The sequence below is a fragment of the Rhinatrema bivittatum genome, chromosome 11 (assembly GCF_901001135.1).
Source record: "Rhinatrema bivittatum chromosome 11, aRhiBiv1.1, whole genome shotgun sequence".
Taxonomy (NCBI): domain Eukaryota; kingdom Metazoa; phylum Chordata; class Amphibia; order Gymnophiona; family Rhinatrematidae; genus Rhinatrema; species Rhinatrema bivittatum.
This window is the reverse complement of record NC_042625.1, coordinates 22,067,871-22,093,821: the sequence shown is the minus strand read 5'-3', so window position 1 is coordinate 22,093,821 and position 25,951 is coordinate 22,067,871. Positions and strand designations below refer to the sequence as shown.

The window sequence follows — 25,951 nt, the reverse complement described above, 5'->3', positions numbered from 1 at the left end:
GGTTTTTTTGTTTTTTTTTTTAAATAAGGCCCAAGACAGAATACTTCTTTAGACTCCTCAACTCTTACATCCTGCTCTTAATTACATCTCCCACCCGAGCCTAGTATCCTCACGTGTCACTTTGGCCTAGGATGCAGTGAGCATCCTGCTCACGTGACTCACAGTTGCATCACCCCACGGGCTGAGGGGAAGCCACACATGCCCGGATGCAGCGGGGGTAGGTCAGCCCGTCCCAGGAGGGGAGAAAAAAAAGAACCAAAACAGAGCCAACTGGCAACCTTGCACTGGGAAAAGATTAATGCCCTTGTTCTGCAGAGGCGAGGAAGGTAAACGCTTCGCTGCTGCAGTCTGCGGAAGCGATGCTGTAATTTCAAAACATTTACCATTCAAACCCCCTCAAACCGCAAGACTTCTGGAACTCAGGAAAAGGGAGCCGGGAGGGAGGAGATAAACCAAACAATATATATTTTAAGTTTTCTCTGAAATACGTGAAAGTAAACGAGGAGAGACTACCAGGCAGGATGATTCACAGGTGGAATCTTAAACAAGAAGAAAAGCACATTATGACCTGCTGCTACCAAAGCCGCACTTTTGAAATCAGTTTCTGGCAGTGGGGCCCCTGGACACAGGTGGAGGCCGATACAGGTTTAACTGCTCTCAGAATAATCCGGCGTGAGTATCCCCTCATGCTAGGTCATCCCAAGGCCTTTGCTCTATTCTTGTCCCACACCAGAAATGGGATTCATGGGGCAACAGGAGCAAACCAGGAGCTGCTCCCCCCTTCCATGGCGACCTAGATCCTGGAGACAGATGGCTGGCTCTGCAGTGCTCCCTGCCAAAAAAAAAAAGCAGCCAACCCAAGCTACAGGATCGCTTCCAAACATGAGCCTCCCATCTTGTGGTCGTCAGTAAAAAATCAACCGACACCAAATGATGATGATTATTGTTTACGGGAAGCTTGTCAGCGGCTGTCCTCCGGGTACAGGTTTGATCACTTTCTGGAAAGAGCACCAAAGAGCACTCATGTCTTGCTTTTGGGCTCTGTAAAACGCAAGGCAGTCTGGATCAAAGAGAAATGCGCCATTCCTTGGTGCTTTTTCACCCTCATCCTGGAACCCCATTTAACAAGTCTTCTTTTCAGAATACCCATAATCAATATGCATGAGATATGTGCACGCATTGGGTCTCTAAATGTACGCAAATATATTCCATGCATATTCCACCATATATATATCCTGAAAACTGGGTGAGGCTCCAGGATCAAACTGGGAAACAAAATGGTATAATGCAAATATGCCCCCTCCCGTTCAGTACCGCAAAAACTTTTCAGCATATCCACAATGAATACGCATAGAATTATACTTGTGTGCACAGTGTATGCAAATATGCATGTTCACTGTGGATATCCTGAAAACCACAATGGTTGAGGGGATCCCGGAGGACAAGTTTGCATGCAACTGGTTTTAAGACCCAAGTCTCAAGGTGCATTTCAGAAGAATATATATTTCTCTTCCGCCACAAAAGGCCCAACCGCAACCACTGTCATGCAGAGGTAGTCAGTCACCGCCACTGGAGTATCAGAACTCCACTATCGCCCTTCAATCTTGGATTTTATTTCACGCTAATATATGTTTTTGTCTTAGCTTTTGTTGTTTTACGCAGCCATGGCAGCCACTGTTCCTGTCCTCGGGATACACTTAAGTGGTTTGGCCACTGCGGCATTCTGTGCCGTCACCGGTATGCTGCAAAATTCGCTTAAGGAAATCTTTTTTTTTTTTTTAATGGCATACAAATTCCCGTGATAACACAAACAGCCTTAAAAAGAAGAAAAAACAAACCAACCCCAAACATATGCATATCTTCCGAATCATGCCATGTGACTTGGCCACCTTAGGTCATGAACATTTCTTTCCCCGAAACTGCCAGGAGATGAGACTACATCGAAGAGCATGAAAGGAGCTGTAATATGCTGTGTGGGAGGATCTCCCAGTCTCCTGGGGCTAGGAAGGACTAAGAGTGCTGTGGAAGTAGGATTCACAGCACTTAGGATGTGGGAGTAGCCATGGACCCTGCTCGGTGACGGCCATCCACTAATCAGTCCAAGGCAATCTTGCACCAGCTTCCAAAGTTTAGCCTGAGGACCGTCACTGCAAAGGAAGTGGGGACCATAGGATAAAAATGTGCAGCTACTGTGAGCAAAGGGTCCATGGCTCCTCACTATCAGATCTTCCTCCCAATACAGCAGTCAACAGTGTTGATGCAACTTCAAGTGGGGTACGAAACTCTAAAGCCAAAAGACGCCAACTAGCCCCCAAGCCACTCTCCCCCCCCCCCCCCCCAAGAACAGCAACAAATGATATTTTACAGGTATTACTGCATTGCATTACAGCCCCACAAAAGGAGATCTTAGGCATGCAAGGTTAAAACCATCTCTGCAGCCACTGACCTATTGCACAGAAAGAGATACAGCCTTACTTGTACTGGGCATGGTTTTACTATTGTGACATAATGTGCAGGGAATAAATCTGTAGAATCAGGAATTACATAACTAAAATCGGGAGGGAGGGGGGGTGTTTACGCAGGTAAAATGGCTGAATCTGCCTGAGTGGAAATTCAGCAACCAGACGTAGCAAGGATGCTTTTAACCATGCTGGGGGGTGGAGAAGAAGTGTGGAGATAGTAACTCCATCCAAGGATGAAAATTATGCATGTACATTTTCAGAGATGCATGGGCATACTCTGCATGCAAACGTTACCCTCCCAAAGTGCATGTGCGCTTTTCATCCTCACAAAATCGCCTGATCTTCAAGCACAAGCTTACGTGGATATAGTTTGCTTGAAGCTCAGGGGGGCTGGGGGTGGGCTAAAGAGCGCGCACACACACACACACACACACACCCTCTGTCAGTGACTGGGCTTATTGAAGAGTTTACCCGCCATAATATTTCCCTGTGGAACATTTTAAAGCACAGTCTTACAAACCTTCATGTCTTCTAGGAGAGCCTGAGGATCCTCTATGCCTTCTGGGACGCATTTCCTATGATCGGGGAGCGATTCGAGCTTTTCCACCAGGGCTTTCAGCCCCTTCAGTTCAAACTCTGTGAGATGAGTCCACCTGGTGGCCACCTCTGTTGCCGGGGAGCCCGTCGGCGTTTTGGGATAGTCCATGGGGGTGGTGGACTTCACGCTGTCGTTGGACTCGTGGGAGAAAGTCCTTTTCAGATACCTCATCACCGTTTCTTTTGGTTTCTGCCCCGTTGCCTCCCTCCCTTCCGAATGCGTGCTGCTGGGTGAAGAGGAGGCATCCGCCGAGGACTTCAGGCCTTTTCCACCTGGTCGCCCTTCTCCTCGCGCACCTGCGCCTCGCAGGATCCTTCATCCATGTCTAGCCAGGAATCGGAGGAAAAGCTGTCTACGCTGGGCTTTCTGGTCGCATCTAGAAGATACAGAGAAGGAAACAGCAGTGCTTAAACAACTTGCTTTCCCTAGCCAGAATAGTTTAACACCACTAACCCCAAAACTTTCACTTTGCTAATAGAGGGGGGGAAAAAAAAAAAGAAAAGTGTATACCATACTGTGTTGGATTTTCTTTTTTAATTGTAATTTTCTTACAAATATTTCAGAAAGAACCATGGACTCATTCACACTCAGTGTTTATTCAGTGGCCGCATTATGCAGAGCTCTCATCCCCTCTACTTTTTTCAAGTAAAAAGCATTGGGGGGAGGAAACAAGGATGCAAAATAAATAAATAAAATCAGAAACACAGCAGCTTTCCTCCACCACCAAAGAGATAGGAGCATAAAGAGAATTTTAACAGAACGAAAAAATGCTAAACCTAAAAGGTTGGTTATCTCAGAAGCTCTGGTCCCTTTCCTGTTCCTGGGTTTTGTTTGTGACGCAGGTGTGCATACTGTAATTATTAAGGCTCCTGCAGAACATCAGTGCTGTATTTGTAGTCGAGGGTGTTACAAGCGTGCACAGGGCCCGGAATCTGGCTAAGGTCACTTCCTGAGTGAGCAGCAGGGAATGGTTCCGTGGCGGGGGAGGGGGGGGGGGCATCCAGCACCTGCAGACCTTGCCCTTCATCACAGCAGTTGCCCTTCATCACAGCAAGACATTCAGCCAGTTATTAGACTGCATTAATCACACCACAAGCATAACATAAAACCTGTTCACAAAACTCGTGTGAAAGGGCCACTGCGCTAACACCCCTCGACCCTTGCAAGAATGTTTTTTTGGTTTTTTTTTTCTTCGACTGGCACTTGCAGAGACGCATGAGAGACGGAACAGCCGTAAACCAATCCCACGCAATCCCAACCAATACCACGGATACTGGCAGTTGTTTAGTTTCCAGTTACTTCCTACAGGGGTTGGGTTTGTTTTGATTTTTTTTTTTTTTTTTTACTTTTGTGCTTTTTATACTTCACCGCTTATTTTTTTAAATGTGCACTACTGATTTTCAGAGACCCTGTTTTATGAGAGAGGGAAGTCCAGAACTGCAAGTGACCTACACTCAACCCTGAAACAAAATTCTGAAAATAGCATTTGGTGCACTGGAGATGTTGCAGTCGAGGCAAGAGTGGAGGAGCATTTCCTTAACTAGTTCTGACCCTTCCACTTCCTCCTCTATCTGTCTGACCTATATGCTGACTTAAAACCCCTTTCACCTATCCATCTCTCTACCTCCTTTATCCACTGCTTTACAGCCCTCCTCATTCTACTGCACCTGTCCAGTATTTATATCTCTCCACACCCTTCTCTCTACCTCACCTATCCACTATCTTCCCACATCCCCCCCCCCCATCTAAGCATTGTTCTCCCAGTCCTCTCTCTCTCCCATCGTTTACCTCCTTCCCCTTGCTAGTTCTCACCTCTGTTTTCCTTTACCCCATGCACCTTCTAGCCACTTTCTTCCCATTCTCTATCTCCCATCCTGCCTCTCTGTCCTTCATTCCTCAGTTGCTCCCTCCCACCTAGGCTACAGGCCTAGCCCACCCTGGACAGAACAAGGAAAGAAAATATGGCATGCATGTGAGATAAGAACTGCTCAAAGACTCCCCGAAGAGCCGTCTATTAGCTAATCGGAGTTTCTGCCCTCCCACGCAGGGTTGGAAGCACACAGGGAGATGAAATGTGGTGGAAAACACTTGCCTCAAAGAAAGAAGGACCTAACTTCTCGGGTAAAAAGCTGATTTTACATGCACGAAGTACCATGCAACGTTACGGCACTGCATGCCCGAGAAGCGAGTAAGTTTTACTTGGCTGTAACGAAATTCTGCTTTAACTGACATGGCCAAGCTTAACTAGAGACATCGATCGTAATAAAACATCATTAAAAAGAGAATTTCCTTTGATGTGTGCGTTCATCATCTAAACTAAACTGAAAGTGAGTACCAGCAGGACTATCCACCTTTCACAAATCCAGCCTCCCCCAGTCGAAAAACTTCACGGAGAGCGGCGCCCTGCCCGTTTGCTTTGGGTTTTTGTTATTTCTGATCCCTCGTGTCAGCTGCACTCTCCCCGCCGGCCAGCAGCTCGCCTGGGGGAGCCCGGCGAGAGTCACGGGGGGGGGAAGGGTCGGGGGACCTGCGATTTCAAACCCTGGCTCCCCCGTCTGACCTTGCAGAAGCGGCCCCTCGCGCCCCGCCGCTGACTCACGACGGTAACAGCGCTGCTGCCGCTACTCCCGCCCCCTTCCTCCGGATCCGGGCGGTGCAGGTTTCTGCAGCGTCCCTCCCTCCCTCCCTCGGCTGCCCGGGCTTCACCTTCCTACTTCACGCCCTCGCCCCGGAGCACGGCGCAGGGGGGAAAGGCGCCGCCGCCGGACTCGGTGCATGTGGAGGAGGAGCCGCCGCCGCCGCCGGAAGGAGGCCCCACACGGACACTGCCCGGTCCCAAGCAACGCAGCGCAGGCCCTTCAGCAGCCACCGGGGGGAGCCCGCAAGCCCGGCCCTACCAATTCAAAACGCCCTCCCCCGGGGGGTACGGAAAGCAAGTGCCAGCCCTCGGAGCTACAGGGGCCTCCCCTCCCACCCCCAGAATAAAGGCCTCCGAGCAGCCAGGAAAAGGGAGAAGCCTAACACCATCACGGGGCGCGACACTCTCCGCCCAGCACAAACCCATGCACCGGGCGCAGAGGCAATGAACTAAAGTGAGCCTGCCATTAAATAATTCATGCCAGCCGCACACGGCTGTAACTCTATTTACAACCGGGGAGCGATGTTCAAAGAGCGCAAGTTACGACGATGCAGCAGGCAGGAGCCTCCGCGCTAAGCGCTCACTTACCGATTAACATTGATTCTTTCTGGTATTCTCTGATCAGATGGGATTTCTTCGTCAAACAGTGCACGTATCTCTCCAGGACATACCAGCACATCTCATAATAGAAAGGATAGCGGAATTTGGCGTGGACCTGAAAGCAAGATTCAGTGCATCATTCCTTTCTTGTGTGGCCAGATGTTTTAAAGGATTGCCGACGAGCTTTACCAGTGCTTAACCTAGAACCATTGGCCCAAAGTACACAGATGTAGGGTGGTCACATACAAGGTTGGAGTACTTTTGCCACCGTCTTTAGTGAAGCTCCAAGCTTCACAAAGCTGAAAACAGCCAAGGCTGATCTTTCTCAGATTGTCAAAACACAACGACTACCTTATTTATTTGTAATAAACACTCCCAACGATACTTTATTTATAATATTCAGGACTTGATTCTCCCATTTAGTGGCAGTTCACTGAATAATTCTACGTGCTAGTTTGAGATAAAACAAAAAGTTGGTCTTGTGAGGCTTAAATAATGAGAAATAGGCTAATAGGTGTATAATGAGGCAAGTGGCTTTCAGCTTTAGAATGCATTATCAGCCTCCTTACAATATACATAAATCTCATTATACCTTTTTAGCCATGCAAAGAGTCACTGTGATGACATCAGTCCTTTATAGAAAATGGCAAAGGAAGCACACAGCATGACTGCATGCTTGAGCTGTGACGTCAGTACAAGCTAAGAGCAATAACACATTTGCCTACACATCAATTGCAACCTTCCCTTATTTAAACATTTAACTTGCAGCTTGATCAGGGCTGTTCTATAAAGAGGCAGGGTGAGGCGGCCACTTCAGGCGGCAAAATTTGGAAACAGCAAAAACTAACCCCCCTCCAAACATCTCTAGCGACTGCCTCATCCTGCCGCCAAAACAACGCAGGACCCGCGGGCCTCCACCAGTGGAGAAGCCATGGGCAAACACACGAGGAAGAGAAAGCAGCAGCCACTGCCTCCGGGCTCTCCCGTATGTGCAGCTGCTCGCTAAAGGCCCAGGCAGTCCCCGGGGCAGGGAAAGGAAGAGGAGAGGTAGGCTCTGTCTCTTTTCCTCTCCCCTCCTGATTTTGCTGGGGGCTTTTTTGGGGGGGGGGGGGGAGCCCTCTCGCCGCTGCTCCTCCCCCGCCGCACCAGTCGCCCGTAAAAAAAAGTGGAAGGGGCGGATGGCGGAGAATAAAAGCGAGCAGGCGCTGCTACAACAAGCCCGGTAGGACGAAGAGCTGGGAAATAAATGGTGGGGGTGAGAGGGGGAGCCCCTCCCCTGACGGATGAAGGATGGCGGCAGGGGCGAACACGGTATTCATTAATGCCTCAGGCGACCCACGGAAACGAGCTGGAAGCAGAGTGGCTCGGAATGCAACATTGCTGCCGTGTGAAATAATGTTTTTGAGTTTTGGGAAGGGGGCACTGGGCCCCCTGGCTTCTTTCTTACAGGTCAATCCAGTACCGAGCGGTAGGAAGAGCTGCGTTAGTACCAGACGCACCCGCGGTTGCCGCACACACAGTGCAGCTCACCTACCGCTCGATCCTGTATGTAAATAGCTTGCAAATGCAAGCTGCGTCTAAGAAGCGCCCGTGAAGCGTTAGGCCCGCGCAGCCCATTTTACTGTATAGAGCGCCTATACAGTAACCTGGGTGCGCGGGCCTAACGCTTCACGGACACGCTGGTATCTGTCATTTCAAATGTCAGGTACCAGGAAGTGGCCAGTTCTCCGACGCTCGGGATTGCCAGTCCCCCCTCCCCTCCTCCCGAAGCAAGGCGCGAAAAGCAGCCTTGCTCCGGGAGGGACTGGCAGTGTAAAGCGACTTACTTTTTGCAGCCCCCTCCAGACATCGGCGAGGACGACCGCGGCTCCCCTCTCCTGCCTCCAGCTGCCCGCGAAGATGGACGCCTGCACAGGCGAAAGCGGCCCCCTGTTCGTTCAATTGGGCCGCTCAAGACGTGACGTCACATACCGTGACGCCAAACGTCGTGACATCACGCCTTGAGCGGCCCAATTGCACGAACAGGGGCCGCTTTCGCCCGTGCAGGCGTTTATCTTCGCGGGCAGCTGGAGGCAGGAGAGGGGGTCATCCTCGCCGATGTCCGGAGGGAGGGCTGCAAAAAGTAAGTCGCTTTACACTGCCAGTCCTCACTCCCCTCCTCCCCGAGCGAGGCTGCTTTTCGCGCCTGCCTCGGGAGGAGGGGAGAGAGGACTGGCAGTCCCGAGCGTAGGATTGCCCGTCCTCTCCCCCCTCTCTCTTTTTGGCATCCATCATCGCGGGCAGCTGGAGGCAGGGGAGGGGAGCCGCGGTCGTCCTCTCCGATGTCCGGAGGGGGACTGCTGCTCCCCTCGCTCTCTTGCTACTTTTTTTTTTTTTTTTGTTTTTTCCACTTTGGTTGCTTGCTTCAGGAGGAGGGGAGAGGGCTGACAATCCCGAGCGTTGGATTGCCCGTCCTCTCTCCCCTCGCTCTCTTGCAACTTTTTTTTTCGCTTTTTTTTTTTTTTGCTTCGGGAGGAGGGGAGAGGACTGGGGCTGCCCCGGAGACCAGCACCCATGGACGCGGCCAGGGCAGGAGAGCGGGGGCTGGGGGAAAGTTTGCCACCTACCCTTACCCCTGCCTCTAACGCAGGGGTAAGGGTAGGCGGTAAGTTAGCAGGTTAAACGCGCGGCAAAACGGCAGGATAAAATAGCGATAGTTGGGGCGCGCGTTACTGTATGGGAGGGAATAGCTAATTCGATCGTTTACATGCAATATACATGCCGCGTGCGGAAGGGGTTGCCCGGGGACTTTAGGAAGCGGTAGGAGTAGGTTAAAGGGGATAGTGTATCGCGGGTTGGACTAACGCGGCCGAAACGTGAGTAGAAAGCCGGTAAGGAGCAGGGTAACCGCGGCCGCACTTTACTGTATTGAGCTGTAAGTGGGGCAGTTGGGCACCCTTGTCTTGTCTCAGGGCTCCCAACTATTGATCCCGAGATACCCCCAGAGAATAGTCCTGAGAAATCTTTGCAAATGCTTGGTCGAAGAACCCTGTTGGTTTGCAAATTCTGCATTGCCCTAAGTCAATGCCACCTCTTCGGGAGCCTTGCAAGGCTGGACGTAGGAAATCTCTGGGCATTACTTCAAAGGAAGTTGTGTCGTTAGCGAATCGAAGTGAGAAGAGACAATGAGAGTGTGTGTGCGTATGGAAGAGGGAGAGAAGTGAATGAGTGTGTGTGAGTGTGAGTGTGTGTGTGTGTGTGTGTGGAAAAGGGAGTCAGGGGCAGGGGCACCATCTCATCTCTCCCCTCAGGCAGATTGCCTTGAGCCACCCCTGGCTCTAAGTGTGTTTTTAAAGCAGTGGCTGGATCTGGCCCGTGTGCTGGTGCAGCAAGTGCCGTGTTCCTAAGTTTTTTTCTTTGCACCGCTTCATCCAGCTTTGTCACAAGGCACATGCGCTGGCTGCATCTTGCACCTTTGTGTGTTTGTGTGTATGCTTCAGGTGCAGTCACCTACTGCATGCAAAGTCACATCCTTGTGTGTTTACCAACTGGTGCTGTTACGTAGTTACAAGCAGCACTGTTCTGTCTTAAGAGTCTATTTACTAAGAGGTAGATTTTATAAACTTACGAGTACGCGAACAAAAGTACGCCGGATTTTATAAGATACGCGCGTATCTTATAAAATCCGGGGTCGGCGCACGCAAGGGGGTGCACATTTGTGCACCTTGAGCGCGCCGAGCCCTACGCGCGCTGCCCGTTCCCTCCACCCCCCCCCCTGCACCTTCCCCTACCTAACCCACCCCCCAGCCCTATCTAAACTCCCCCCTACCATTGTCGGCAGAGTTACGCCTGCCCGAAGCAGGCGCCATCACCCGACCCGGGGGGGCTGGTTCGGAGGCCTCGAGCACGCCCCCAGGCCGGCGTCACGCCAACACGTCTCCCGCCCCGAAATTCACGCCGCCCACCTGTCACGCCCCCCTTGCGGAGCCCTGGGACTTACGCGCATCCCGGGGCGCGCGCAGGGGGCTTTTAAAAGGGTTACGCGCATAACTTATGCGCGTAACCCTTTTAAAATCCGGCCCTAAGGATTTTCTCCCATAGTCAGGCTGGTGCAATAATGGCGATCATGATTGAAAGCCCGCTCTAACGCGCACCGATCAACCTCTCCAGGACGCTCAATGCGATATGCTCAATTTTACAAGCGTCCGTTTCCCTAATCTGTGAACAGCCACAGGTTAGGAAAATGGACGCTCGTTAATTGAACCTCCCTTTTCCTAACCTATCCACCGGCACACTTTTTTTTTTTTTTTTAATGTTCTCCTTTTTCTGTTCTTCCAACTTAATATCACCACAATACTAAGTCAGAGGAAGTACAGTAAAGCAGTATTTTCTGCTTTTCATTCAACCTTTTGGGCTTCTAAAAACTTAACTCCTGCTTGGGACAGGCCTTGATTTTTGAGGATAAAAATGCGGACCTTGGGTGCACTTTTTTTTTTTTTGGCAGCGGGGGAAATGTGATGAGCGCTACTAGCGCACATCCAAAATGCGCGTCCAATCGCCTGTTAAGCAGTGCGCTGCAGGGAGTGCGCTGTATTGCATCGGCCTGTTTCTGGCCAGAGGAAAAGTGCTTAGTAAATGGGGCAGTTTGTATTTGCATTCTACCTTTATGGTGTTAATGTATATTCATATATGTAGCTGTCTACTCTCTTGTACATTACTCTCTAGCCTCTTCTTCATTCTTCCCCTTGACCACACATCATGCAGCAGCTTCTCAAGGGCATAAGACCGCCCGTCCAGGCTTGCCATCACTGCGTGCATGCCCTGGACTGGAAACAATGCTCCCACCCCCTTCTGTAGTCTTAGCCGTGCATGCTTTTTTACATTTTTCAGTCCAACCAAGTGATGCTGTTTCTCTGGATGCAGGTGGAAGGTGGTGACCCCGAAGAGGTGTTCCTCTCACAGCCCTTGCAAGAGGCACTGGGGACATTGCTGTTTCCTTTCTGGGGTTAAGGATGCTAACACAAATGTAAGGGGGGTTTTTTTTGTTGTTGGGTTTTTGTTTTTTTTAATTAGTAAAGATGATCACGTATTGGTACCTTTAGCATCTTATATGTTTTTCTTATAGGTTTAGTGGTGTGTGAGCAAGATCAGTCTGTACGAGTGTAAGTGGATGGGTGCATGGCGTGAGTACAAGAAGCTCAGGTGTGTGAGCGGATGCGAGCATGAGGCAACGTGCCTGATACGGAGGGACATGTGTAGCTAGTGAGGAATTTGCTACGTACGAGTAGCAGAAAGTCTGGCAAGCTGCTTTACAAAAGCTGGCAAAGATCATGGTACTGGCTCTGGCTCCCTTTAGAAGATTCCTGGGTGGGTGTCAGGTCCCCTCTGAAAATGTGTGCTCGCCCGCTCTCTCATTTCCTTCCCGGGTCCTCTTCCCCCCTCATCTCATTGGGTTGGTCCCGATACTGGAAGTGATCTTCAGGTGGCGAGCAAAAGAAGGAAAAAAAAAAAAAAAAGAGTGCAGGGCCCGCGAACCAACGTGAATGCACCTCTTTTTCCTAGCTAAAGCACGAGACTTGGAGCGCGGTAATCGCCGAGCAGCTTGCAGGACAAGCATGGCCTGGCCCTCACTGCAAACAGCACTGCCTCCTCTTCCCTTGCCTGAGCAGTCTCCTCTGGGTTCAGCCAGCTTCTTTCCTATCTCCAGGCTGCGTGAGATGCACCGAGCATGGGCTGTGACTCACTCTCAGGACTGGGAGCAGCAGGCGTGGAGGAGCTTTAGCAACATACGTGGCAGCTAAGGTAACCAACGGAGGCACCTCCATGCTTTCTCCTTTCTAGGGAGCTGGTCCATTGTGACTGCCCCCTCCTTCCTCTGCCTTAAAATCTGTGAGAGAGACAGGTGGTGTTTTCGCTCTTTTTAGTCATACTAGTCCCCTCTGTGTGAGCACAGTATTTTTGTGTAATGGAGGTGATGCCTTGGGCTTGAAAAGGCTGGGAAAGAAAACAGTGGCCTATCACTATAAATCGGCCCTGTTCTGCAGTAACCTTACGCTTTCGTTAAGATATAAACATTTAAACAACCCCAGTTGCTAAAACCATGCACTGTGCAGTCACAGTGACTCATTTATTTTGCTGCGTTGTGAGTGTAACTACTCCCTGCTATTATCTGGAAATAGCATCAGGATATTTTAAAAAAAGGTAAAATTATATAAATATTGGAGGCTTGATTCAGACAAATTCTGACCTCTGCAGAGAATGTCACATGCCTTTAAAAAGCAGCCCTAAATTCCTCTGCAAATGGGGCCGGACACAGCAAATCGGGCACTGCTTTGCCAATTTTCAAACCGGAAAATCAGGAGCTCATGTCTGCCAGAGGGTGATAATATTCCTTAAAAATGACTACTCTATATTTAGTCTGCATCCTGATTACTGTTTGTGACAGAACAACCATGCCACTACTGCATAATGCACCAAGCTTTTTTCACTACTTACTAAACCTGCCAGAGCATGAATGTACAGTCCTAATAGATGATCAAATGTGTAAGTGCAGTCCTAATAGATGGTGATCAAATGTATAAGTGCATCTATCTTATGCAGGAAAGATATTCTGCAAGAGGAGTTCATGTCAGCCTCACTCTTGTTATTTTGTATTATTGGTATACACCTCGATGAAAAAATAAAAATACTGTATTAACGAGTGAAAGGGTTAACTGAAGGACAATGCCAAAAAAAAAAAACCACGCCACCCACCAGGAATGAAATGCATTGCTTTTCACACTGAGCATTCTGGCAAGGCTTCATTTCAGCAATGGATAATTTAATTGTACTGCACAGTACAGACATCTCTGCCATCCACACTACTCGTCCTGTGGGTTGCATAGCACACAGGCACATGTATTCACCTTTGTTGTTGGAAATATCCATGCAAGATGTTTTTTTTTTTGTGTGTGAAACAAAAATGTTAAAATATCTCCCCCTCCCCGGTTCAAAAATGTTTTGCTTCTTTTCAGACAGGCCAATACTGTAAAGTGCGTTCAGCACGCATCTAACCTCCGCCAAAAAACTAATAGGGCTCATCACATGCAAATGTATGTTGATGAGGCTATTAGTCATTTACCCGGGATACCAAAAAAAAAAAAAAAAGTGCGGCTGATTCGCACATTTACGCTCAGAAATTAGCGCCTGCCCAAGAACAGCTGGAAAAAGTGTACAGAAAAGCAGAAAATACCACCAAAAAGGTGTAAAAAAAAAAAAAAAAAAAAGTGCTGGTGGGTCAGGTTAGGAAAACAGACACTCAATTTTACGAGCATCCGTTTTCCTAATCCGTGGCCGTCAGCGGGTTTGGAAAAGGATGCTCATAAAATTGAGTGTCGGTTTTCTGAACCTGCTGACAGCTGCCTCTCCTGGGTTTCCACTGCTAAGGAAGCACTAGGGATGGCGCTATTGTCCCTAGCACCTCCTTATTAGTGCGACCCCTCATTTAAATACAGGATCACAACCCAGCGCGCACAAATCTACGTCCGATTTTATAACATGAGCGCGATACGGCCTCGGAGGGAACTTTCCTTCGGGCTCCCCCCCACCTTCCCCTATCTATCCCGCCCCCCAGCCCTAGCTAAATCCCCCCCACACCTTTATTTTATAAGTTGCGCCTGCCTCTGGGCAGGCATAGATTGCACGTGCCAGCCCACGTCCCCGCCCCCGGATCACCCCACCCATGCCCCTTTTTTCGAGCCCCAGGATATACGCACATCCCAGGGCTTTACGCGCGCCCCCAGGCCTTTTGAAAATAGGCCTGGCTCGCATAAGCTTTGAAAATCTGCCCCTTAGTGTGAGGCACGGAGGAAAAGGTAATCCAATATTTAGTGGGAAACGGGGAGAGAGGCTCTGTGCGCGCGTCTCAGTCAGCGGCCATCTTGTCCCCTCCCCAGTATTCTGTTTCTTATCGCTGAAGCCATGCTACTGAAATCAGGACCGCGCCTGGACAGAAATACTTTTCCTTGCCGTGTTCCATGGGGTATGTGCCCAAGAAGGCTAGCAGATCCCTATTTCCTGTTTTTCTTTTTTTTTTTTTTAAGCATTTAAAACAGAGGTTTGAGACATACTAGGACTTATCCACCTCTCTGAGCGAGTAATCCGGTCATCTCTTTCACCCCCATGTTTCTCAGGACCACTAGAAGACAGTTTGGGGAATTTAACCACAAGAGTCAGACTTCTTCAACCCAGAGCTACACCTCTTCACCCTGAATTTTGGGATGGCGCATTTTCATTAGGTACAGAAAACAGCAGGAGAGAAGGCATAGGGCTACTACAGCTGCATGAATAAAAAGCAGATTTGTGGCTACCCCAGACCATAGCAGAAAGACAAACACTATGAAATCCAAAATGTAAATATGACAGAGAGAATTTCTTCTGGGCAGGATAAAAAACAGCTCCAGTGTGTTTTCATTATTAACCTAAGAACTGCTGCTGCTTTCAGAATAACATCCAGATCCTGCAATGCCACCATTCTTAGGCACCCTGTAAAGGAATTTTTTTTTTTTTTTAGGAGGGGGGGGCAGGTCTGATTACATGTTACAGAGCCACTTCTTGCTGCCACACTGAACACACAATAAATAAATCACGCTGGCAGATCAGCTAATAAAAAGGAACTCATTTTTCCAAGAGAGCACTGTGGGGAAAACAAAATTGGCGAAGACTGACTTACAAATAGGAAGCTGCCTTCTACCCCCACGCCTTCAAAAGGTTTTCAGTCACGTGCCTGGGAATATTAAACATATTAGCGCTCGACATTGCTGACAAGAGTCTCAACTTCATCAATTTAGCTGTTATAAATGTGAAGGAAACAGTGATGCACGCAGTGCTCCCACTGTATTATATATGTATGTGTATGCTTTAGTATTCAATTTGAGTTCCTCGGTGCTTTACTGTTTATATTCTAACTCAAGAATAAGCTTTGATGTTGCATGGTAATTCAACTATTCAGTCTGAAAAAGGACTTAAACCATGACAGTTTTTACAGAATCTTTGGTAGATTTTTTTTTTTTTTAAATTCTTTTCCATTGTCTGCTCCCTGTTTCGTGCTTCTGGGCTTTCCTAAATTGGATATAATTAAAAATCGATTGGTTTCAACCCGCCAGTTATGGATTAGACGCAGGCCTCCCACCGCGAGCGTATCCCATGCAGGATATTCCAGAGGTTCTGCTCTGAAGAAGCAGAGCTGCAGACAGGTCCGAGAGCACCACTGTGGGTCGAGCAATTGCACACGGTCATCGGTGAATAGGTGGAGGAAGCATTTATCTTGCTGCACAAGCCTGCTAACCCAATACGTTCTGCAGAACGGCGCATGGACGCTGTGTTCAGGCAGGTAAAGAAAACATTTTTAGCCATACCAGGATAAAAATGAACACAAAAAAACATTTGGTAACAGCTCCAGAAAAATTATGACCTGTAACTCAGATTTAATCTGCAGTTAGAGAAACCAGAACTTTTTTCTTTTTTAAGACTCTGCCCCCATCTGTGAGTGACCACCTTACAGTACACATTACTGAAGTAAACCTTTTAGCACAAGGTGAAGGGCAAAAGTAGGACTCCTTCCTTTTAGAAAACTAAATATATTTACATATTTTGTTCAATGACAACTTTTAAAAACAACGTAAGCTTTCCAGAACAGCAGCAGTTTGCCTCCTTATCCAAGCTGGCCCAGCAGATACCTGATAACGCAAACAGCTTGGGTCGCCTGACTGCTAAATAAGGAGGTCTCTAGGAGGGAACAAAAACAGTATCAGACTGCAAAATCTGCTACTGAAATACCGCAAAGGCAGAAAATTACTGTTTAGCTAATTGGGGAAATAGTAACCCTGCTTTTGTTTTAAATTGAAATGAATGTGGCCCCTCTCAGACTGACGTGCACTTTTCATGGACATGAGCAGCATGATACTCAGCCCCCAAGAAACCCCAGTCAAACCATCTGTGTGCAAATGGGTACTGACAACTTGAAAAAAAAAAGCGGGTCTTATTTTGAGAACCTGGCTGGTGTTAGTGGGGCGCGTTCCCATCTGCTGCCTGCCCACGCCTAGCGGCATTGTGGCACGGTGTGGAGACCCAGCTGCAGGCTTAATGACTTGGCACACGGAGGATTCGGACTGGGAGGGGACGTCCCATCCAGCTTTCCGCCAGCCTGGATGCTGCTGCGATTCAGGGGAGAGGTAATGGGTGAAGAGGAAAAAAAAACCCCACACCCCCACCTCAAAAAACAAAAAAAAACAACCCACACATCAGATACTTATGTTGTTCACCCATGGAAATCAAACTTCTCCCAGCTGAAAGAGAGCTCGCCTTCAGCAGAAAAAAAACTTTTTTCGGACTCTACCTGCCAGCAAGCTTACACCTGAGGCAATTTAACTGAACTTAAAACCAGCGTTACACATTGTGGCAGTGGCTCTGACCTATCTTAGCTGCAAAGGCAGCAGCACAGGCATCAAGCACAGAAAACAATAACATTCAGTGAGGCATTAAGAGCAAAAACTTCATTAAAAAGAAAAAAAAAAAAAAACAACCTTAACACGGAGAAGAGTAAAAAGCTGTCCGGCTTGCACTGTGATTTGAGCATCATGTCAAGCCATTTACTTTTGCACCATACACTACAGAAAAATTAATGCACCTAACAAACCCAGTCAGGTCCAGAGATATTAGAGCGAGTCCTCAGCCTCTGGCTTATCTGGGTAACCAAAAAGATTACAATACTGAATCCACAGAGTACATTAAATACAACTCAGACAGAATAATAGCGCAGTAATCAATAACAAACTGATATAATACTTTGGGAACAGACCTCCGAAAGAGTCAAGCTGGAAAATCAAACATTTTCTGTCAGATGGAACCAGAAAGAAGAGGTTTCTGCAGTTGTGTGTGAATGAGATAAGAGTCCACGCCACCGGTGCTTTATAACGAATAGGCTATCCCCTGGGCCTTCTGTTGCTTGTCCAAGAGTCCCTATATAACTGATCTTTTGATCCAGGATAAAGTGAAGTGGTAAAATGAGCTATCAATGTGGGTTGGGGGTTTTTTTTGTGTGTTATTAGCGCAGTGCACACACCCTTAGTAGTCTGACTCCTTACAGCGCGCTAATGAAGAAAATACTTATCTGATAATTTAGTTTTCCTTAGTGTAGCCAGATGGACTCAGGACCAATGGGTTATGCTCCCCTGCCAGCAGATGGAGACGGAGTCAGGTTTCAAAGCTGACATCACCCTAGTTACACCCCTGCAGCGACCTCAGTCATTCAGTATTCTCTTCAAAAGCCACTGTGGATGTACTTTGGAAAAAACTTGATTTAAAACAGATAACCGTAACTGTACTCAACCAAACAAAAGCGCTGAATTCCAGTAAGATTATAGATGCCCTGATCTAGGGATTGGGCAACGCCTTACCCATAACCTCTTGGAATCGATATTCACCTCATGGGCGATTCCTTGGCACCGTCCTTGAGCAGCCGTGGGCGGGATGCCGAGTCCATCTGTCTGTCTACACTAAGGAAAATGAAATTCTCAGGTAGGTAATTTCTCCATTTCCAAGCGTGTAACCAGATGGGACTCAGGACCAATGGGATGTACAAAAGCTGCTCCTGAACGGGGTGAGAGGCTGCCCGCGGTCCGGTTAACACTGCCCTTGCAAAGGCTGCGTCCTCTTGGGCCCGAATGTGCAGGTGATAGAACCTGGAGAAGGTGTGCAAGGAAAACCACGTTGCCGCTCAGCAGATGTCAACGGGAAACAGTAGCTTAGCTTCTGCCCAGGATACTGCCTGGGCCCTAGTGAAATGAGCTTTAACCTGAAAGGGAAATGGCTTTCCTGCCTCCACATAGGCTCCTATGACCACCTCCTTGATCCAGCGAGCTATGGTAGCTGGTTCGCCTTGCCGCCTTCCACCGTGAAGAACAAACAAGGTCTTGAGCACCGGTTCGGAGAGCTTCAGATACCCCAACTAAAAGCCTACTGATGTTTAAATTACGGAAGTGGTAGTCTTCCAATGTCCTTGTACCTATCTAGGGATGGTATGGAAATAGACCGATTCAAGTGAAACTCCGAGACTACCTTGGGCAAGGATGGAACGGTGCGAAGCTGTAATGCTCCTGGAGTCACCAGAGGAAAGGTTCCTGACACGACAATGCCTGTAATTAAGAGATGCGACGAGCCAAGCATATCGCCATCAGGAACAGTTTTCAGCGTTAACTGACGCAAGATTAGACTGCACAGCGGCCGAAAGGAAGGCCCTGCTAAAAGGTCCAATACTAGATAAAGGTTCCACAGGGGAACTGGCCACCGTAGGGGTGGCCAGAGGTGTTTAACCCCTTTTAGAAACGGGCTGTGTCCGGATGCGCCAATAGGCGAGTTCCGCTCACCTTGCCTCTGAAGCAGGAGAAAGCTGTTACCTGAACCTGCAAGGAGTTAAGTGACAACCTTTATTCAGGCCATCCTGTAAAAATTCCAGAACCAGAGGGTTTTTTTTTTGGCTACCCTCGGGGCAACCCCACGTTCCTCGCACCAGGTCTCAAATATTCTCCAGATCTGCACATATGCTAAGAACATCGAGAACTTCCACACGCGGAGTAAGGTGGAAATTACTGCCGCCGAATATCCACGCTTCATCAGGCGAGCCCTCTCAAGGGTCAGACTGTAAGACAAAACAGAGTCTGATCCTCGTGAAGAACCGGACCTTGTTGGAGCAGGTCCCTGTGCGGTGGAAGGCATAGGGAGGGTCTCCAACAGAAGTCTCCGCATGTCTGCATGCCACAGGCGTCTGGGCCAATCCGGAGCTACTAGAAGGACTAAGCCCCTGTTGATGCTCCATCTTGTGAATTGCCTTGCCCAGCAGGGACCACGGAGGGAAGGCTTACAGTAAGTCCTCCTCTGGCCAGGTCTGAACAAGGGAGTCGATCCCCAGGGACTGTTGATCTCTTCTGCGACTGAAGAATCGGGAGACCTTCGCATTGTGAGATGTGGCCAGTAGGTCGATGGATGGGAGGACCCAGTGATCTACCAGCAGCTGAAAGGCTCTGGCCGACAACGCCCATTCTCCTGGATCCAGACTTTCCCTGCTTAGAAAGCCTGCTCGGACATTGTCTTTTCCTGCGATGTGGGAGGCAGAGATCATCCGTAGGTTCAATTCCGCCCATTCCATAAGGGGATCTATCTCCAGGGACACTTGCTGGCTCTTGGTTCCTCCCTGGCGGTTGATGTAGGCTACCGTTGTTGCGCTGTCTTTCATCATGCTGACTGCCTGACCCTGGAGCTCGTGGCTGAACTGTAGACACGCTAGTCTGACTGCTTGGGCTCCAAAAAGACTGAGATCTTCCCGAGGACCAATATGTCTGAAATGTTAAGTTCCTGTAGGGCTGGAAGCACTGGGAGCCCCTGGCCAGACCCCTCTCATAGGTGAGGAGCTCTGCAACCTCTCTCTCTTATCTTCCTGTAGCTGAGGCACTGGAGATTCACCCCACTTACTGGCCAGCTTTTCTAATTCGCTTCGGAATAGGAGGGATCCCTTAAAGGGCATCTTTGTGATGTTCACCTTAGGAGGTCGCATCCACTGACCAATTTCACAGCCATAGCTGTCTTCTGGCCGTCACCATTGAGGCCACTCCTCTGGCTGAAGTACAGACTAGGTCAGAGCCCGCGTCTGCTAAAAAGGCAGCGGCAGGCTCCATGGCCTCTCTGAAACGTGCCCTTAAGTTATCTGCCTCTCTCTCTCTCTCGAGAGAGAGAGAGAAGCAGGCACAAGCGAGCCACCAGGTGCTGACATACGTAAGACTCCAGGTCAGACTGTGTAGCCCTAATACGGGAGGCAGCACAAAGAGTTTCGCTTATGCCTCTTTGCTGCCGGAACCATAATAAACGGTAACAGTGCGCTCAGCCGGCTAGCGCCTGAAATCGAATGCGCACAGATCCTGAACCAATGTGCGTAAGTAGAAGTGCATGTATGAGTGCACGTATGCGCACAGTTAGGCACACAGCTCGTGCGCGGAGCTGGCATGCACCGCACGTACTGACGCTCAGTGGAGGGCAATGAGACGCACAAAACCGCGCGCAAGATGGTGCCACCCCGGCCTACCAGTGGTGTGCCCACTGAGCCTGAAGCGGGGCCTAGCCCATCAGGGGGCCGCTCAGCAGTCCCTTCCCTTACCCCGGGATTGGGAACGTTGTCAGTAAGGCATGCCGAGCAAGGAGACTGGAGGAAGGACTTACCAAAGCCCTTCCACGTCTCTGAATCGGAAGGAATCCTCTTCTCTCTTTACTTACCTGGACTCAGCGCTTACAGACTGAGTACAGAGACGGTCTCCGGCTGCGGGACGGAGGGGGAGGGGGGAAGAGGGCTTTGGTCATCACCGCCACACTCTTGCTTCCTGCATCCACTGCCTTTCAAGCTGCTTCAGCAGCAAAATCCACGCCGGGAACCGGCTACCAGACCAAGGCACACCCTCTGAGGGATCTCAGAAATCCCCCCAGGAATTTTTGACTGGGGGAGGGACCTTTAGGTATCACCACAGCAGGGCTCAATCTTTCTTCAATTTAAAGGTAAATTTTCTTCTTCAAACGAGTACTGCAATCCCAATAGAGAAAGCACATCCACATCTGCTAGGAGACGGAGAGATACTGAAGGGCTGAGGTCACTGCAGGGGTATATCTAAGGTAATGTCAGCTTTGAAATCTGACTCTGTCTCCCATCTGCTAGCCGGGGAGCATATAACCCATTGGTCCTGAGTCCATATGGCTACATGTTAGGAAATACTGTGTTACTGCATGTCACCGGTGCCCCGTGTTAACAGTGAGTGATCCAGGGTACGCCGCAGTTTGTTTCAACCTCATCGACAGAGAAATTGCCAATAATTCCACCAACCAGCCAAAGCACAAAACTGAACTTGGAGATCCCAGTCAGATTTCCTTATCTGCCGCTCACTATGTGACATTCAAAAGTCATAACTTCCCTGTGCTGGAACTTAAGACTGTAAACTCTCTGGGGCAGGGACGCTGGAAGAATTCACAAAACTACCTTGTACAGCATGATGTGCAGTGATGGCATCGCAAAAACCTTAAATATTATTATTAAGCTTTATCCACATGTGCCAAGTTATTTTAGCATCTGCTTTTGTTGCATTACTTAAAATCAGAGATTTTAGGTTCCGGAAATTAAAAAAAAAAAAAAAAATTATATTAAACTTATAACACCATTATTTCTCGCTAACAGCTATATTTTGCGCTGTAAGTTTAATATTTGCCTATGGAAATGTGCATCTATAATCACAGGAGAAACAGTAGGAGACACTGCATATGTAAAGTTTCAGCACCAAAGAGCAATGTAGTGTTACTTACTAAAATATTCAGTTTCTTCTCAGCAGTCAAAGGATGATAAAGTTCTCTTTTGTACTCAGAACACACAAAGGCCAGAAGACTGAACGTTACATAACTTCTGTTTATGCTTACCCAGAACTAAAAAAAAAAAAAAAAGGTCTTACCCTGGTCCTGTCTTCAATCTCGTGTATGCGAAGCTGCATGGGAACATTAAAGGTATGCAAGATGTTCCCACCGAACACGAGAGAATCTATCGGTGTATAAACCGCATGGATCCATCCTGCAAATAAAAATAAATAAATAAATAAAGAGAAGCGAAAAACCAAACTGTGAGGAAGCCTGGAACGTGGATTGGTCCCGATCTCATATATTTGCAATGCACACAGATGTAAAAGGTTTTGCCTTCTCAAGTGACTAGACAGGAGTTTTCTGAACAGTGATCACTGCAGATACCCCAAAACGTCCTTATTAAATAGCTTTTAAAGTTAATAGCAACACGGCAGCAGGAGGTCCTGTGTTAACCTCAGGAGCAGGCCAGCAGGAGCCTACACCAGGTAGAAGAAACGGCTTTGTGTTTTGTCCAAGCTTAGAAAACACAAGGGCCTTTGAATCTGACACTGTGCAGCACATGTCACGTTTTCACAGAGGATGTATCTGGCAAACAGGAAAAGGAGAAATAGGACTGGGTTTGACCATGTCTCGGGGAAACCTGCACTGCTGTCTGTGATCACAGTAATCTGATTTGTAAAACATAATTCAATCACCGAATCAAAAGAAAGGGAGATTCAGGGCACAAGCCGGTGCTCGCAGATCATTTCTACCTGCTAGTTTAACTTACACCTGCTGATGAGCGTCCTGCCTGAAGAGCAGAGTCAAGCTGGCTTCTTTCCTTTCCTCTGCCTGCTCCCCAAACGGCTTCCATGTCCTGAGGCACAAGTAACCCAAGCCTCAATTCTGCCAAATTCCCAAGCTACACAAAATGGCTGAATATCTAGAGATTTCTGGCCCACCTGCTGCAGAAAAGATATTCAGATCAGCTTAGGGGGACATTCGACGCTGCCCCTTTAAGAGATTTACTTCCCTGCATATATGTTCACACACCTCCAAATTTCACAGAGTTGATGCGGTACTAGAGAAGAGATTAAATTACTGTCCTCTGTTCTGTGCTGCAATCCTTACATTGACCAACACAGAACAACAGGTGAGTCATGAGGCATCACAAAAGAGTCAAAGGCAGCAGCACGAATATCTCACCTCTACCTAAACAGCAAAATATTTGCTGGATCTTTTGGTATATGGAGGATATAGCTGAGTAAGAACTGCGCTTGCAGGGCGCAGGAAATATTTAGTTTTAATTAGAGATGTGCTTCGGGTAAAGATTTCATGTCGGGCTTCGTTTCGGCCCCCCCCCCCCCCCCCAACAGGAATTTCATTTTTCCCGAGGTTCAGGGGGCCCCGATTTTCGGGTTAGTGCACACTAACTCAAAAATGACATTGCCTAATTCGGAAAAAATGACTGCACATCCCTAATTTTAATATGTCTTATGAAGATTAATGGAGGTGACCGGCCAACATCGATCACGGAAATTGGAGTAAATACTTAGATGATAATTTAGTTTTCCTTAGTGTAGACAGATGGACCCAGGACCAGTGGGGTTATGCTCCCCTGCCAGGAGATGGAGATGGAGCAAGCTGACGTCACAGTATGTATACTCCTGCAGTGACCACAACCTGCCGATATTCTCTTCAAAAGCCACTCTGGACAGACTAGCAAACAACCTGATTAAAACTTGATTAAAAACAGGCAACCATAACTGTACTCAACCAACAAGAAACACTGAACTCATGTTAGGATCTAGGTACCCCAATCTAGGGACTGAATAAACACTTATCAGTAATCCCCTTGGGACCCGGAGCCCAACAGGACTATTGACACATTCATGCGGCAGCCAAGGGCGGGAAGCTGAGTCCATCAGTCTACACTAAGGAAAACAAAATTATCAGGTAATTAATTTCTCCTTTCCTAGCATGTAAACAGATGGACTTAGGACCAGTGGGATGTACCAAAGCTATTCCCGAACAGGGTGGCAGGCTGCCCGCGGTCCAGTAAACACCGCCTGTGCAAAGACTGTGTCCTCCCAGGCCTGTACATCCAGACGATAAAACCTGGAAAATGTATATAAGGAGGACCACATCGCAGCTTAGCAAATGTCGACAGGAGACAATCTAATCTCCGCCCATGACACCGCCTGAGCCCTAGTAGAACAAGCCTTAACCTAAGTAGGCAATGGCTTTTCAGCATACACATACGTGGCCATGACTACCTCCTTAATCCAGCGAGCCCTGGTAGCCTGCGAAGCTGGAGTGCCCTGCCTACTCCCACTATAAAAGGACAAACAGGCGATCCGTCTTCCAGAAAGTCTCAGAAACCTCCAGATACCACACGACAAGGAGCGCAGGAGGCGATACTCCTCTGCATCCCTGACCTTATTCAGAGACGTCAAGGAGATGAACTGATTCAAATGAAAATCCAACACCACTTTGGGCAAAAAAAAGGGAACAGTATGCAGCTGTAATGCCCCTGGAATCACCCGCAGGAATGGCTCCCGGCAAGACAAGGCCTGCGGCTCAGAAATTCAACGCACAGAACATATAGCGACTAAGAACACAGTCTACAAGGTCAACAACTGCAAGGAAAAGCTATGCATCGGTTGGATCGTAGGGCCCGCCAAGAAATCCAGCGCCAAGTTAAGACTTCACAAGGGAACCGTAACTTCAAGGGAGGCCTAAGATAATTCACTCCCTTCAAAAAACAGACCACATCAGAATGAGACAAGGAAGCACTATTCACTGGACCCCTGAAACAGGCAAGAGCCGCAACCTGCACCTTCAAGGAATTAAGGGCCAATCCTTTATTCAACCCATCCTGCAAAAAATCCCGAATGAGTGGAATCTTAACTAAATGAGGAAGAACATAGAAACATAGAAATGACAGCAGAAGACCAAACGGCCCATCCAGTCTGCCAGTAAGCTTTGCACTTTTTATTTTTTTTTCTAATACTTCTGTTAGTCTTGGCTCTTAATAACCTTTTGGTTCTATTTCCCTTCCACCCCCACCATTAATGTAGAGAGCAGTGTTGGAACTGCATCTAAGTGAATATCTAGCTTAATTAGTTAGGGGTAGTAACCGCCGCAATAAGCAAGCTACACCCATGCTTATTTGTTTACCCAGACTATGTAATTCAGTCCTTATTGGTTGTTGTCTGTATATAGATCCACCTTTCTTCATTCCCCCTGCCGTTGAAGCAGAGAGCTATGCTGGATATGCGTGAATTATCGGTCTTTCTCCCCTGCCTTTGAAGCAGAGGACCACCTCTATGAAAGAACACCACGCTTCTCACACCAGGCCTCAAATACTCTCTATACCTGCACATAGGCTAAGGAAGTGGAGAACTTCTGGAGCGCAGAGTAAAGTGGAAATCACCATGGAAGAATACCCATGCTTCAACACGCGAGCCCTCTCAAGGGCCAAACCGTAAAACAGAACCAAGTCTGATCCTCATGAAGAACTGGACCTTGCTGTAAAAGAACCCATTGTGGCAGAAGCTGAAGAAGGGTCTCCACCAGGAAGTCTTCATAAATCCGCAAACCACAGACGCTTGGGCCAATCCGGCACCTCCTGGAGTACTAGCTCCCTGGGGTCTTCGATTCTGCAAATCATCTGGCCCAGCAATGGCCACGGAGGAAAGAGGTAAAGCAATCTAGCCAGACCTGTACAAGAGCATCTATGCCCAGAGACCACGGATCTCTCCTGTGACTGAAGAAATCAAGGAACCTTCGCATTGTGAGAAGTCGCTAGCAAGTCTAGGAACGGAAGGCCCCAGCGATCCACAATCAGCTGAAATGCCTCGGCAGTCAACGCCCATTTTCCTGAGTCCAGACTCTCTCTGCTAAGAAAGTCTGCTCTTACCTTGTCTTTTCCTGCAATATGAGAGAACAAGATCATCTGTAGATGACCTTCCGCCCGTTCCATAAGTTGGTCTATTTCCTGCGACACGTGCTGGTTCTTGGTTCCTCCCTGGTGATTGATGTAGGCCACTGTCATAAGAACATAAGAACATAAGAAAATGCCATACTGGGTCAGACCAAGGGTCCATCAAGCCCAGCATCCTGTTTCCAACAGTGGCCAATCCAGGCCATAAGAACCTGGCAAGTACCCAAAAACTAAGTCTATTCCATGTAACCATTGCTAATGGCAGTGGCTATTCTCTAAGTGAACTTAATAGCAGGTAATGGACTTCTCCTCCAAGAACTTATCCAATC

At 48.3% G+C, this 25,951-nt stretch overlaps 1 protein-coding gene across 1 annotated transcript in view; it reads right to left on the bottom strand.

The window, feature by feature from the left end:
* Positions 1-25,951, bottom strand: part of KDM2B (lysine demethylase 2B) — a 184,168-nt gene that overhangs the window by 63,756 nt on the left and 94,461 nt on the right. The window contains 4 exon segments of the mRNA XM_029619679.1: positions 2,983-3,320; positions 3,323-3,436; positions 6,287-6,413; positions 21,793-21,908. Coding sequence (XP_029475539.1) covers positions 2,983-3,320; positions 3,323-3,436; positions 6,287-6,413; positions 21,793-21,908 — 695 coding nt within the window.